This window comes from Cetorhinus maximus, chromosome 17 (genome assembly GCF_964194155.1).
Source record: "Cetorhinus maximus chromosome 17, sCetMax3.hap1.1, whole genome shotgun sequence".
NCBI classification, from domain to species: domain Eukaryota; kingdom Metazoa; phylum Chordata; class Chondrichthyes; order Lamniformes; family Cetorhinidae; genus Cetorhinus; species Cetorhinus maximus.
In genome coordinates this window covers 66956026-66971614 of record NC_135895.1, presented here as the reverse complement: position 1 = coordinate 66971614, position 15589 = coordinate 66956026, and the positions used below count along the sequence as shown (strand labels likewise).

The window sequence follows — 15589 nt, the reverse complement described above, 5'->3', positions numbered from 1 at the left end:
ATGGAGGGCCACATTTCAAAATGTTTCTCTCTCCAGGGGCTGATGAGCAAATTTTGGAAAAATAAAGTTTGGCACAATATTAAACATGAATTTAAAAAAAAAACTGAGGCATGAAAAGAAAGGACTTGCAGAGCTGATGATGCGTGGAGATGAGGGTTAAGGAGAACCCTGATACTGGGAGTGAGCTAGACTTACAGACACACACTGCCCTTATGCTCGCAGTCGCCCCACACGCCCCCCCGCCCCCCATTTCCCACACTGCCCTCCCTCCCACCCACACAGTCTGCAGTCGGCTCTGCTCCCGATGCCTCGTGCTCTGCTCTGGCCCGCCTGGGCCCCACTCCCTGGCCCCTCCTCTGCCTGATGTGAGCTGCTCCTCCAATCACAGGCTGTTTCTCTCCCACATTTGCTGCTCGTAGGCTCACCATGCCGAATCTTCCATTCAAACGTACTTCTTTGACCAGCATTTTGAAAAGTGGCTCCGGGGGCTGCATTGAGGGGCATACATTGGACAAGCCTGTGTTAGACCATGTGTGCAGCTGCCACTTACTATCCTGTTTGATGTTTTGCTTGAAGGAAATATAGGTAGATCTTGTGATAGTTACAAAACGTAGCAGTGGAATGATGTTTTAACTTAAATGTACTTCTTCTACCAGTGTGCCATTTCTAACTGTCTTATTACATCCTCCCTGTTGCTTTCAGGAGAACTCTCAGAATAATAGCATTTTCAGTGAGGTTTATGGCAAGAATCTAGCACCAAGTGGGAAATCAGAGAATGCACTACCACATGCATTCCATGAGGCCTCCTGCTACTCACTATTTGATGGAAACCCTTGGTCCCCATCTCTTCCTGCCAGCTCAGGTTAGTGCTTTTAAACACAGTCTTTACTTACTAAGAATACTTTATAATAAGACATTCCGCCATGGAAAAAGTTCCTTTCATGATTGAGCAGCTATGAGTGAAGTCCTGTTTTCAGTATGAATGGATGCTAGTGTACCTCAAATTTTATTGGCATCTTCTAAGCAACTTTACAAACATTTTGGTCAAGGCAATATCAAGTTTTATTATGGAACTATTTTGTGCAACAAATTGTTTTCAGCAAGTTGGACTGCAAGAATAGAGAGCGAATTTTGTTTCTTTTTCGTCCCAGCATTAATGACTCAGGTAACCACTCATATCGTAAAATAATTAAGGGCACTGATTTCTATTTTTTCATAGAGAAGTAATATCATATATTTTTTAAAAACCCAAAACACCAGTAAAAACCTTGGATGACAGTGAGTTCCACCTCTGGGACATAGATTCAAATCCAACCCCTTGGCCCACACTGATGGGATGACAGGCATTTTTTTCAACTTTAGCTGAATAATTACAAGTCTGGATGCAAGGAATCTCACGTCATTTTTAAAATTCTTTCTTTACGTGCTTCTTCAAATAATAGATCACTCAACACCAGCAAGCCAGTCTCCACACTCCTCTAATCCCAGCAGCCTACCAAGTTCTCCTCCAACTCACAACCAAAACTCATTCCCTGGCTTTGGACCGATCGGAACACCTGACAACAGTGAGAGAAGGCTAACTGACCGCTGGAATATGAAACGTACAGACAAGCCAGGTAGAATACACTAACATCCTCAAATATTGGCATCTCTTTGCCTGTTTACTTAAGTGGTTTAGCTATGTACAGGAAATTACTCTTTGAATTATTAGAATGAATTCCAGTATTCTTTGTAAAAAATCTAAACTTTATAAAAAATTTCCAGTGCCTGCAATTTGTGCATGTTTCTTTTCAAATGGCCCACTATGAAGTCAGAACTGTCCTGCATAAGTTATTGATTGAGCTTGATGCTGAGAGTTTGTGGTTGAAATGGCGAAACAATTCAAGTAAGGTGAATGGTTAACTTGGGTTCCTTGTCAGGCTCAGCATTTTCTTCAAAAGAGATGCCCTAAGATTAAACAATTTTTTTTTTATATCAGCAGATGGTCAGTGAAAATGGAAGAATGTAAAACTTTTAACAGAATTCTTAGTGTTTTTACAAGCTCTCAATAACTTGTTTTAAAAACAGTTTTATCAATTTTCCTTGACTGTGACAATGATTAAAAATTTAATTTAATTTCCCACCACCCTGATATAAACTTCAGCTTTTGTAATGAGAGATTATCCCTAATCACCATCTGCCTGTTGATTTGGATATTAAGGATCACACAGCACTGTTTGAAGAAGAATGAAGAATTCTAATGTCCTGAACAGCATTCTTCTTGCAACCAGCAAATAGGCCCAGATTATTTATTCATTCATCTTGTAGCCATTTTTGCAATGTAACTGGTGCCATGCTAGCTTAAACATCAGTAGTCATTGTGCTTCCAAAATTAATCCATTGCATGAAGGGCTTTGAGACATCTTGATGATATGATAAGGTGCTAAAAGAAGTCTTCCTTACAAGAGTATCCGTTAATGTAATTAATGTTGTCAGAGCACAGCAGGTCAAAGGGAAGGAAATCCATAATGAAATAATTATACTTGGATGATAATTGAAATGCCATTTTCATTTGCAGCACATCTTTGTCGTTTTAGTGTTTCACTTTAGTGGCTACTCCATTCATAATTTGTCAAATATTATGTATAATTTCCAATTATCAGAACAATCTATCACAGCTGGCAGTCTAATCTTTCTAAAATAAGCATTAAAATTGTTATTTAAGATATTGTGTATTTAGCCTTGGTCTTTTGTTTTGTTTCTTTAAAAAAACATAGTAATGAGTGGATTTGGCCTGGACTATCTACCTGCCGCATCTTCCTCCTCAGACAATACCTGGCATCAGGGTGGTACTCCTAGCAACACGTGGGCTGCCCCAGACACCACACTGGATGACTCGTCCACATTGCTCATGGACAGCTTCAAGGTATGATATCTCACTAGATTCCTTCCCCTACCCGATTCCTGTTTTCCTTTCCTGTTCTGAGAGTAATGAATAATGCTGGGATATGGTTCCACAGGTGGAAATAGCGCCCCCCTACTTACCTTGGGTACGTATTCTTAAAATTTAATATTGTATAGTTTGTGTTGGTGGCCTTGTTCAATCATGGGGACCAAAATTGGCAATTATCATCCTGTCCAGATATTTCTAGTACGGTCACTAAAACGTAGGAACAGGAGTAGGCCATTTAGCCCCTCAAGCCTGTTCTGCCATTCAGTGAGATCTTGGCTCTATATCCCATATCCCTTAATACATTTGGTTAACAAAAATCTATTAATCTCAGTTTTAAAATTAAACTTTGACCTAGCTTCAGCTGCCATTTGCGGAAGTGAGTTACAAACTTTTACCACCCCTTTGTGCGTGCAAGCATTTCTTAACTTCAACCCTGAATGGTCTGGCTCTAATTTTTAGATTATGCGTCTAGTCCTAACCTTCCCAACCAGTAGAAATAGTTTCTCTCTATCTACTCTATCTGTTCCTCTTAATATCTTGAAAAGTTCAATCAAATCATCCCTTAATCTTCCAAATTCCAGGAGCTGCAAACCTAGTTTGTGTAATTTGCCCTCATAATCTAACCCTTGGAGTCCAGGTGTCTTTCTAGTAAATCTATGTTGCACTTACTCTGGTTCCACTATATCTTTCCAAAGGTGTGCCCAGAACTGCTCTCAGTACTCCAAGCGTGATCTAACCAACACTTTGTATAGCTGAAGCATGACTTCTACCCCATTGTATTCTGGACAGCAACATAGGGTCTGGCTCATTAAGATTTTTTCTTCTATCCCCCCAATACAGAGATGCTGAAGCCAGTTGTAGCAGCACAATCTGAGATCAGCAAATCCGGCACAGAACAGGCATTAAAACTCAATGCAAAAGACAGTGAGCTAGACTGTAAAGTGGGTGCAGACTTGGCTATTGCTTGTTTTACACGACCGCCCAAGACATGTATTAATCAAGTCTGAAAGTGACAAAGGCATTAATGATGGTTTCAGCAACAGATTGGCTGAGGCAGAACTGGGTGGCTTTCATTGGGTGAAATTAAGTGGTCTCTGTTAAGGAGAGGATATGGAATCGAAAATTGAACTCAAGATCGAAGAAGCTGGCAAGATTGCAATTAGTCTGACTCATCCTGAGTCAGGGACTCGGGTGGGGAATGAAATGGCAGGCAAGGGTACAGAGTCTGTCATGGCTTCAGTCTTGATATTTAACTAAAGGAAATCACAGCTCATCCCATGCTGAATGATTGACAACAGAGGCTGAGTGAGGTCAAGAACCATGTTGGAGAGGTAGAGTGAGTTTCATCAGCATATGCTTGGAAGCTCATCCCATGCCAGTTTAGATGTTGTCGAGAGGTAGCATGTGGATGAGGTACAGGAAGGGGCAAGAAAAGATCCTAGAGACTTCACAGATAAAGATATGGGAAGAGAAGCCCTTGTTAGAGATTCTCTGGCTATGATTGGTTAAGTAAAAGCTGAACCAAGAAGGGAAGTCCCACTGAGCTGGGTAACAGATGGAGACATTAGAGGAGAATGGTATAGTCGATGTGGTGTCAAAGGCTGCAGAGCAATTGAGGTTTAATGCACCACTCTCTCAGCCACAGAAGCAGTCATTTATGACTTTGATTAGGGCCGTTGTGAGCATGCGGCAGAGCAGAAGCTTGATTGGGAAAATTCAAACAGGAAATTGCAGGAAAGATGGGCACAAATTTGGAAGGCAACAAGAGATGTTCAAACACTTTGGAAACAGATATTTTAGATGGGAATGTAGCTTGCAAGGACAGAGAAGTCATGGTTGGTCTGATTAACTAAAGGGAATGAGGGAAGATGGGAAAGAAAATAGTGAGTTGAACATTTGGGGTTATAACAAGAGGATGTCTGACGAAAGGTTTAGCTTGGTGTAAAATGGAAAAGTGGGGGAGCAGCAGAGGCAGCTAAATGGATGGTCTCAGGCTTAATGACAAAGAAGTTCATGACCTCCTTGCATTTGTTGTTGGAGATTAGAGTGGAGGTGGGCAGTGGTTTAAGGAGACTGCTGATAATGGAGAAGCCAAGTGTTATTTTTACTCTCCAGAGTAATCCTGAAGTGTTGGGTGGATTTAGCATAGGAAAACATGACCTGTTGGCACCCAATATGGCTCAGCTAGACCTGCTGATGAATGGCCAAACCAATTGTGGCATCTGCACATGTGTCTTGGACTTAAGGGAACAATGGTGGGGACCATACCAGGGAAAATCCCTGGGACAGGGAAGAATGAAGATTTGGCTGAGATCAAGACCATCAAAGGTGAGGGAGTAGTTGATCAAATTGGCAACTATAGAAGTATCGTTGTGAATGGAAGACCAACACAAGATGGTTGATTTTGAAAGTACTGTCCCAAATGACTTGGAGCATTTTTTTCCAAGTACGAATACAAAAGAAATTGTGCTGTAAGTGTATTTAGATGGTTAACACTTATTCCCCCAGTCAACAGCAGCAGAACAGTTATCTGATCATTTAGCACATTGCTGTTTGTGGGGCCTTGTTGAGTGCAAATTGGCTTCTTCATTTTCCTACAACAATGACCAGAAGAAAGAAAGAACTAATTAGCTGTGAAGCATGTCCTGAGGACATGAAAGGTGCTATATAAATACAAATTTGTTCATTCCTTCTGGAATAAAGTTACTAGTGAAAGTAGCCTCTTAAGAGTAGTTAAATGATCAAGTTGTTAAGACTGCAACCATATTTCAAGATACCCTAAAACAACACAAAAATTAATATAGTAGGTATGGCAGTTTAGTTTGCTTATTTTACTGGATTGATAATCTAGAGACCTGGACTAACAAAGCAAAGAATGAGAGTTCAAATCTCATAATGACAACTTGAGAATTTTGAATCAGATTTTTTTTTAAAAACTAGAAATAAAACATAAACCATGTAGCTGTCAGATTGCCCTAAAAGCCCAGTGGTTCATTAATGTTACCTGTGGCAGGAAACCTGATGTTCTTGCATGGTCTGACCTATGTGCAGATCTAGTCACATACCAGAATAGTCGACTCTTAGTTGGCCACTGAAGTAGCCTAGCATGCCACTTCACTTGTATTAAACTCGGGCACTAAATTCTGGCCTTGAGTTACTCCCTCATTCCAAAAATGCATTAATAAAATATACCGTTGCATTAAGGGCAAGCTGAATATAAAAATGGTTTCATACATTTTATTTCTCTTTGATAATGTTTTCTAGAATGCAAAATTTCTTGCAATTTTTTGATAATGGCACCCTGTGTCCTACAATAAACTACCAATTTTGGGTTAAGTCAGCAAATGTGACATTAGTCGAACAACATTTATTTACCTAGTAGGAGTTTTGTCTCCGGAAAGAAAACTTGCTCTGTTGATTAGGGTGAGCATGCTCAGTGTCTGTACTGTTACTCCTTTACTCAAAAGTATTTTTCTTTATAGGCTGTTGAATTTTGATAAATTGGTTTCTTCATTCTTTTTCATCGCCTTATCCCCCCTCCCTTTTCAGTCAATCTGGTCAAGTTCAATGATGCATCCTGGACCATCTGCACTGGAGCAGCTGCTAATGCAGCAGAAACAGAAGCAACAGCGAGGACTCGGCACACTGAACCCACCACACTGAGAGGCACAATGGCATGACCGGTGAATCCAGGTTTCACAACTCAAGGCATGTTGGGTTTGCATTACAACCCACGGTCCCCTGCAGGTGGCAGCCCTCTCTCCTCTGTTTTCTTGCTGATGAGAGGGCGTAAGCACTCCACCAGTGCTGCGTGTGCACAAAGCTGCTGCTGAGGAAAAAACAAAAAAAGAACATTACATGCTTCCTGTCACTTCCAGAGGAAGGTCCATCACCGGCCTCACTCAGTTATCTCCTAGACACTTGATTCTGCTCAAAGATCTCCTATGTTCTTCTCCATTTTATACATCTCTAATATGGTTGGGCAATGAAGGGAGATGAGATGGGGAAGGAAAAATCAAGTGGGCTGAAGTAGTGTTGCATTGTAAAAAAATAAAATACGAGGAGAATCAACTAATGAATGCTCTGCTAGTGAGGACGTGGTTACGTTTTTTAAATCCTCTATCATCTTGGTTTTTGAGAGTGATCATTTTCTGCTCTGTTAAGGAACAGGTGTGCTTGTAATCTCTAAATGTAGTGACACTGGCCCATTTGTCAGCTTTCCTCAAACCTATTACATAAGGATGTGTGGAGGCATTCTGTTAGTGAATTTATATGAAGGCAACTTTTCAGACAGGCAAGGGTTTTGTGTGTTTGAAAACAGCTTCACATCACTGCACCTTTAGCTAATAGATTTTTTTAAAGGAAAAAACTAGTTGTTAATGTCAATAGCTGCAGTAGTAATTACAATATTAAATACTTGTGATACTGTTCTGTAGCAGTCCTAGCTAAAATGGTGATGAGACGTACAGCAGAGAGCTCTGCTTAAAACAAAAAAGCAGTAATTGCTAAGGATTTTAAATTAGTGGTTTTTGATTATAACAGTAGCTATAAATTTTACTATAGCATACCAACCTTGAAAGGGGTTAATTTATCTATTTAGTTCTAGTTCAGGCTTCTTTTAATTACTAGATAAGAACAGCTTTTGTCGGCTTCTGTCTGATGGTAATTTTTATTCCCAATTTGGCAGTGTCTTTCAAAGTGGAAAAAGGGTCCAGCAATGCTGCTGGTTCAGCAAAACGGGGCACAAAGCAGGTGTGAGTAAGTGGGCCACTTGTACTTGTGGGTGTGTGTTGCTGCTTGTGGCCACCTGCTACTCCCATTTACAATTTAAAAAAATATATGAAAAGCATGGGTCATACACTGTGGTCATATCAGTAAAAGTTTCAGGCTCTTGAATGTAACAAACATTTCTGTCCTTTGAGCTTTGTGGAAAGATCTGAATGTATCGTTTGCAGACTCACATGGAAAATGCCTGTTAAAGCCATTCTTTAAGTCACATAATGAAAATATTTTCAGTCAAAACTCAATATCAATTGAATTTCTAATGGCAAAAGCTGATGTAACACTGTGTAGGGACACATTTCTTTCTGTTCTTATTTTGGGATGGAAGAGTTACATGTCTGAGTTACTGAGAACTGTTCAAAACCAATGTCTCATATGCTTGTGGGGGAAAGTATGAAACTCAGGTGGGTGCTAGGACAATTCAGGCCAGGTTGGTATGAAGTGCAACACTAGGAAGAAGTGGAGAAAAAGATTTTTTTTTTGAGGGAAATGGTGTATAACAACCTCTTCACGGTAGTAAAGACTTACAGATTGAAAACAACTAAGACAACTCCCACACTGAGTTTTTAAAAAAAAAAGTCAAACAGTGCTCTGCAAGTCAAACAGAAGCGCAGCTCCACAGCCAACCCACTGAAACATTCCACCGTTCTGGTCGCCTAACTCTAAAACTACTCTGGTACTGAATCACCTTGTCTCCCCCAGGTCTATTCACTGAGCTGACAAGTCCCAGACGGTTAGCAAAAGTACCAGGGCATGAATTCACATCCTGCATGCATGTATGCTGTTCGGAATAATTATATTTCTGGGGAACAGGAGCACTGCAAGAAAGATTATAGGGCCCTTGGAAAAAAAATGGTTTCTGTTCTAAGCTTTTGTGTTCATGTCTTTTTTGTGTAAGAACTTGTGCAGCAATTGCTGGAATCAGCTTTGCCTTCAATAAATGAAACCATGTTCTAAATAAAACTGTTTGTTTAATCACTTGTTCTTCTGTGCAGAGTGTTTTCCTTTAAGGATGATCCTTGAAGGAAAAATCTACAAACATTGGTGTGGTGCTAAACTTACATTAAATACTGTTAAACATGCAAGATATATTGTGTTGTGTGCTATTTAAATTTTCATAGTTGTCTACATTTTTTTAAGTTATACAGAGCAGAAGTCAGCCAAGATTCCTGGCTGCTATGTAGTGAACCCAGCTAGAAAAGGTTGAGGATTGGACTTAGTTGTAATATCTCCAGAATTGAATAGCATAGCAGAACATAGTCTGCTTGTATATGTTATGGCACAGCCAATGGTAAATGCTGAGCTGCTCAAATCCCAAAGGAAAACTTGAAACAACTGCCACAATCGTTTTGCAATTTGTATATTTATTTTGAGATGCATGCATTGAACTCAGTAGCAATAAGTCCACCAAATCTTGGAGGTTTTTTTTTTACAAAACTAAATTAAACATTTGTTAGTAAAAGAAAAAGACTTTAAGCATATACATAGGTCTACAAATTACTACTATGATAACTCCTAGCTCCCTTGATTAATCTAACTCCGTTAAGGCAGCAGTAAAATACAGATTTAAACAGACCAAGGCAAAGCACACACCCTGGACAATCGAATTCAAAGTGAGTTTTTCTCAGCTTCGGTTCCTTGACAGCTGCTTGAGGCTTAGATGCTGGAGGCTTTTCACATTTGTGTTAGATCTTAAAATGCCTGCCCTTGCATACTGCCTTCTCTCCTTTATACATATTTTCCCCTTTGAATGCAAATTCCCACTGTTTCATTATGTCTTTGGACTTTACCCCTCTAATAATAAAAATTTATCATACTAACTTTGCCAGTAATCTTTGGGAAAAATAAACACACTTTCTTAACTTCTGGCTAGGTGTTACATTTCACCCCCTCTTTTGAATTCAAGCTACTCTGGCTAATTTAAAAATGCAAATGTTCCCTTTACACCTCACATTCTAAAACTTCACCCGTGTTTACTTATTTAGCATTTCAAACCCAGCTTGTCTTATTACATCAAAGCCTTCAAACCAGCTGTCTTTAATTCAGTTAAGTTCCCCCTCCCCCCACACGGATCATAGATACAAACCCAATTATTACTCTACAATAGATTCCAATAACATGAAAATTATTATATCCTCCTGACATACATAAAGGATGGTCACTTGGTTGAAGTACAAAAACTAGCAGCTCATGAACTGTATTTCAGCTGTGACTCAGTTGGTAGAACTCTTGCCTGAATCAAAATGTTGTGGGTCCCACTCTGGGACTTGAGCACAAAAATCTAGATTGATAGTATAGTACTGAGGGAGTGCTGGACTGCTGGAGGTGCTGTCTTTCATATGAGATGTTAAACCTAAGTCCGTCTGCATTCTCAGGTGGATTCAAAGGCACAATTTTATACAGGAGTGTCCTGGCCAATATTCCTGCTGGTCCTGGCCAGTATTCATCCTCAATCAACATCACTTTTTAAAAGCAACATGATTGTTTTTAAATTGCTGTTTGAGGGAGATTGCTATCTGCAAATTGGCTGTCACTTTTCCTGCATTACAATAGTGACTACACTTCAAGTGTACTTAATTGACTGTAAGGAACTTTAGGATGTTCTGAGCTCGTGAAAGGCGCTATATTTTGCCAGCAGAAGTAACTTATTCTTAAAAAAAAATAGCATTCCAAAAATTCACATGAGGCTTGTAAAGCTCAGCAATGATTTGAATAACCAAATGTGTTGAAACTTAATATATTTGATTATAGAATAGTGAAATTTGACACCATGAATAACGTTTGTTTAGCCAGTTCTTTGAGTTTGCACATCATCTTAGAAACTTGAATGCAGTCCAGAGAGCCATTAAGTGGCGCAAGGGTTTAGATGCTGTACAACCTACTTGCAGTGATCCTCAGCATTAATATTGCTTTGCATTGGATGATAGTGTTAACATTACTGAAAAAACGCAAGCAGAAAATGTAATGCAGACTGCAAAATCTGTTGGAATCTTCAACATCTATTTGTGTAACATTATTAAAGCTATAGGAAAATGGGAACAAAGAGGACAAAACTGACAGAATTCCAAAACAGATTGTATTTATATGGTGCCTTTAATGTAGTAAAATGTCCCAAGGTACTTAAAGGGAGTATTATCAAACAAGAGGCAATATAAAATCAAGGGTACAATTCTAAAAGGGGTGCAGGAGCAGAGGGACCTAAGAGTATATGTGCACAAATCATTGAAGGTGCAGGTTGAGAAAACAGTTGTTAAAGCATCCTAGGCTTTGTAAATAGAGGAGTTAAATATAGAAACAAGGAAGTTGTGGGTGAACCTTTATAAAAGGATGGTTTAGTCTCAACTGGAGTTTTGTTTCAAATTCTGGGTGCTACACTTCAGGAAGGATGTGAAGGCTTTGAATCTGAGTGTGCAGAAAAGGTTGAGAAGGGCTCCAGGGATGAGGTCACATGAATAGTTTAGAGAAGCTGTGGCTGCTCTCCTTAAAACAGGTTGAGAGATTTGATAGAGGTGTTCAAAAACATGAAGGATCTGGATAGAGTATAGTGGGATGGAAGAGTCGAGAATCAGAGAACACCGATTTAAGGTGATGGCAAAAGAACTGAAGATAACATAAGGAAAAGCTTTTTTAAGCAACGAGTGGTTAGGATCTGAAATAACTGCCTGAGTGTGTGGTGGAGGCACATTGAATCATCCTTTCAAAAGGGAATTGGATAATTATCCAAAGAGGAAAATTTGGAAGCCTGTAGGGAAAAGGCAGAAAGGTGGGACTTGCTGAGTTCCTCTTTCAGAGTTGAGTTGACATGACATGAGTGGCTGAATGGCCTCTGCTGTACCCATTCTATGATTCTATAAAAATTAACACCAAGCCACTTAATGAGATTTTAAGGCAGATGATCAAAAGCTTGGTCAAACAAAGTAGGTTTTTAATGAGTGTTTTAAATGAGAAATGAGTTTTAAGTAGGGAATTCCAGAGTTTAGGGCCTTGGCACCAATGCTGGTGCAATTAAAATCAAGGATGCGCAAGTGACCAGAATTGGTGAAACACAGTAAAAGTTGTAAAGTTGGAGGTGGCTACAGAGAAAAGGGGGCAGGTTGGTGAGGACACAGTTGTAGAGAAATTTGAAAACCAGGATGAGAATTTTAAAATTGAGCAGTTGTTTAACTGGGACCCTTTGTACATTAGCGGATGGGACTAGATGCAAGATAGGACACAGGCAGAGTTTTGAATAATGAAGCTTTCATTATGTAAGATGGGAGGCTGATCAGGACTGTGTTGGAATAGTCAAGTCTAGAGGTAACAGGCATGGATGGGAAATTCAGCAGCAGATATGTTGAGGCGGGTGATGTTAGGGAGGTGGAAATAGGCAATTTTGGTGATGGTGTGGATATGAGGTTGGAAGCTCATCTTGGGGCCAAATATGACACCAAGGTTATGAACCATGGTTCAGCCTCAGACAGTTAATAGGGAGAAGGATGGAGCTCAGATAAAGCTGAGAAATGGATTTGTAACTATTTGGTTGTACTTTTTGTGGTCATGACTTTGGGGCGAAAAAAAAGCATTATCAATATCTGTAGCCACACATAAAGGGAAGACATTAGATACGATTGTTGGTATAAACCTGTTGCTGTCTCTGAAACAAGTCATGTTAGTACTTTAGCAAACACCCTGAATTTCAGAACAAGTTGTCTTGGCCTGCCCAATTTTTATTTAATACAGTGTCAAAGAAACTGACTGTCAAATTTGAATATCCTGGACTTTCTTCTTTAACATAGAGAATACAAGGAACTACAGTTTACTCTGTATGCTTGCAAAATCTAAATGCATTGTTAACCTTTTGCTAACAAAAAAACATTGGAATTATAGGATTTTTCTAATAATTTCGTTCACTTAGTAGTTTAAATCAGGGAAGATGGCCGATGTGATCAGTCATGAAAAGGACAGGTAGGTGATGCTGGATGCTGTAAACCTGTTCGTCTTTTGCAGTGAGAAAAATACTCTCATTGCTAAGTAAGTAATCAACAACTCATGAATGAGAGAGCAAAACCAATTAATCTGATCCGTTATGGGTTCATTTATATAAAGTTACTACAGAAATAATATATAATGTTTTGGAATCTACTTCATGATTCCCCCAAAGTAAAAATTGTAATTAGATTTTTTTTTGTCACCTGAGAACAGAATCAGTGGAGCAGCTAGACTTTGGTTTCTTGTTCATAATCATGACTGCTTTCAAAACAAACATTTTTGGAAAAGCAAGATATTTTGAGCAGTTAGATGTTATCCAAGAAGGTCTACAGCATCGTTATACTATGTTCTGACTTTATACAATGGAATTTTGAGTAGTGCAAACTTGTCATATTAAGTTTTACTGCCTTACAACACAATTCTCAAAAGAAACTCAGCATTTTCCCAATCCTTTGGCAGTAGTCACAAGCCCAAACACAAGTTGAATTAATTTTGAGTGTGGATAAAACAATTTTAAAAATTCAAACCACTAAACACCTTATCATCTGTAGATAATCCTTCTAAAATAACCCTAGGAGAAAGGGGCCACTTCAAAATCAGCACACATTTGCATGTGTTTTACATTCCCGAATTCATAATTTCCACCTTGCTTAATTCTTTGACGAAAGTTGCTGGGAAGATGCCGGTGTTTCCTTCGCATTGTCCTTCCAGCCAATTGTTGTTCACTGTGAAAGAAAGCAAAGTCGTGAAACTATGTTTAAATACAGATCTGAAATGAGATACCAGAGAGATTTCCAAGCTTGATGACTTCAAAGAAAAGTACGTTTGTGACTATCAGTGTATGAATGTTTGAACTTATATTTGAATGTTAGAATTTATTTCATAGATTCAGACTTTCAGAACAAGCCTTCAGTTCTCCTACTTTTGCTAACTTTCACAATATAGACGTATACATTAACAACTGTCCATGTTTGCTCCTTTTCAAAAATGCCAATGCTAATTTTAGGCTTCCATGGATAAATAGAGGCTAAGATCAGGATAAGGAAAGCTAAGAAGGTGTATGGGGAAACATTTTTTTTAAATATCAAAAGGAACAGTAGAGTACATCAGTAAATAAAACTATTAAAAACAAGTGAGTACCCTTAGGAGAAAATTGTCCATTTGAAATGAGCAATAAATGGCATTGGTATTTCAGAAATACTTTGCCTCAGTCTTTACTAAGGTGAATATCTTCATAAGATTAATTCTAAAGTGGCTGAGTGTAGAATGAATGCTGTTATGATGGACATTTTAGATAAGTTAGTTAAGCTAAAGGAAGACAATGTGCCATTGCCTGACAGGATACGTCTTAGGATCATGAAGGATGATAGAAAACTAGATTAAAAGTTGGTTGGAAGGGAGAGAGAAAATAGGAGTTTAGGGCAGTTTTTGCAGAGTGGATAGTGATGTTTCATAGGATTCAGTTCTTAGGGCACTTCTGCATACTGTGCTTATCAATAATTTGTATATGGACCTAGAGGGAGTTGTGTTGAAATTGACATGTGTACCCATGCCACTTGCTCAAGGCCAACCCCAAACTGCAAAGGGATATTAAAATGAGTGGAATGGATAAAGATGACAGATGGAATTCAATGTCAGTAAGATTTAGATTATGCATTTTCATTAAAATAAATGACAGCAGTGATTGTATTCTGAAAGTGAGTTCAGTGCTGTGAAATAACAGGGATTTAGCAGGACAGGTTCCCAGGACATTAGAGACATCAACTCCAGTTAATAAGGCTATATAAATAAAGTAGCTAATTTTATGCAAGGAGTATAGATTATAAAATTATATAAGATATTAAGAGCTCAGCATGCAGTGTGTGTCAGCTGTGGCTCAGTTGGTAGCACACTTGTTGCTGAATCATAAGGTTCCAGGTTCAAGTCCCACTCCAGGCCTTAAGCATGAAAATCAAGGCTGACACTCCAATGCAGTTGTGAGGGACTATTGCATTCTGAACTGCCATCTTGCAGATGAGACATTAAACCCAGGCCCCATCTGCCTGCTTTGTTGGGTGTAAAAGATCATAGCACTATTTTGAAGAAGAGCAGGTGAGTTATCCGCAGTGACCTGGCCAATATTTATACTTCAATCAACATCAACAAAAATCGATCAATTGGTAATTATCACATTATTTGTGGGAGTTTGCTGAGCGCAAATTAGCTGCCACGTTTCCTACATTACAGCGGTGACTACAGTTCAAAAAGTATCTCATTGGCTGCAAAGCACTTTAAGATGTCCAATGATCATGAAAATGTTGTATAAATGCAAGTGTTTTTGCAGCATAGAAAGGATATTTAAAGAGGTTACAACTCAATTTACTAGATTGCTAGGTACAAGCAAGAAATGAATATGAAAAGCATGCAAAATCTCATCCTTTCATTAAAATGACATGGGTATTTAAAATTATAAAATGATTGAAGGAGACAGCTTCTAGTGGTTTAGGTATTAAGGTCATGGGGTCATAGATACAAGATTAAATGTAGCATTTAGAACAGAGCAAAAGAAGGTGCTTTAGTTATGAGGCAGTGAAATTAATCTTTCATGCACTTTCATCAATATTACAGTTCACCATTTGTATTAATGATTAAGACTTTGGAATCAGAGACAATTTCTCAGTTAAGGAACTGCAACAAATTGGGGTCAATAGTCAACACCGAGAAGGACTGCAACAAATTCCAAGATGACAAACTTATAGAATAGGTATCTAATTGGCAAATGAATTTAAATACAAGTGTGAGTTTGGTAAGAAAAATGAGATCACATGTTGGAAAGAATCTAAATGGTGTAGAGGAGCAATGCATTCTGAGAATACAAATATACAAATCACAGAGTAGCAATGCAGATTAATTAGGCCTAACAAAAGC

The 15589-nt window shown here is 38.8% G+C and overlaps 2 protein-coding genes across 4 annotated transcripts in view; one reads left to right on the top strand and one right to left on the bottom strand.

Annotated features, from left to right (window-relative positions):
• Nucleotides 1-8279, top strand: part of smg7 (SMG7 nonsense mediated mRNA decay factor) — a 170458-nt gene extending 162179 nt beyond the window's left edge. For all 3 annotated transcript variants that reach the window (XM_078561379.1, XM_078561380.1, XM_078561378.1), the window contains 4 exons: nucleotides 703-862; nucleotides 1443-1616; nucleotides 2757-2905; nucleotides 6482-8279. In XM_078561379.1, coding sequence (XP_078417505.1) covers nucleotides 703-862; nucleotides 1443-1616; nucleotides 2757-2905; nucleotides 6482-6595 — 597 coding nt within the window. In that variant the 3' untranslated portion in view covers nucleotides 6596-8279. The remainder of the gene's footprint in view (nucleotides 1-702; nucleotides 863-1442; nucleotides 1617-2756; nucleotides 2906-6481) is intronic.
• Nucleotides 8280-12774: 4495 nt separating this feature from the next.
• Nucleotides 12775-15589, bottom strand: part of ncf2 (neutrophil cytosolic factor 2) — a 37888-nt gene continuing 35073 nt past the window's right edge. The window contains exon 15 of the mRNA XM_078561381.1: nucleotides 12775-13407. Within this exon, the coding sequence (XP_078417507.1) occupies nucleotides 13301-13407 (107 nt within the window). The 3' untranslated portion in view covers nucleotides 12775-13300. The remainder of the gene's footprint in view (nucleotides 13408-15589) is intronic.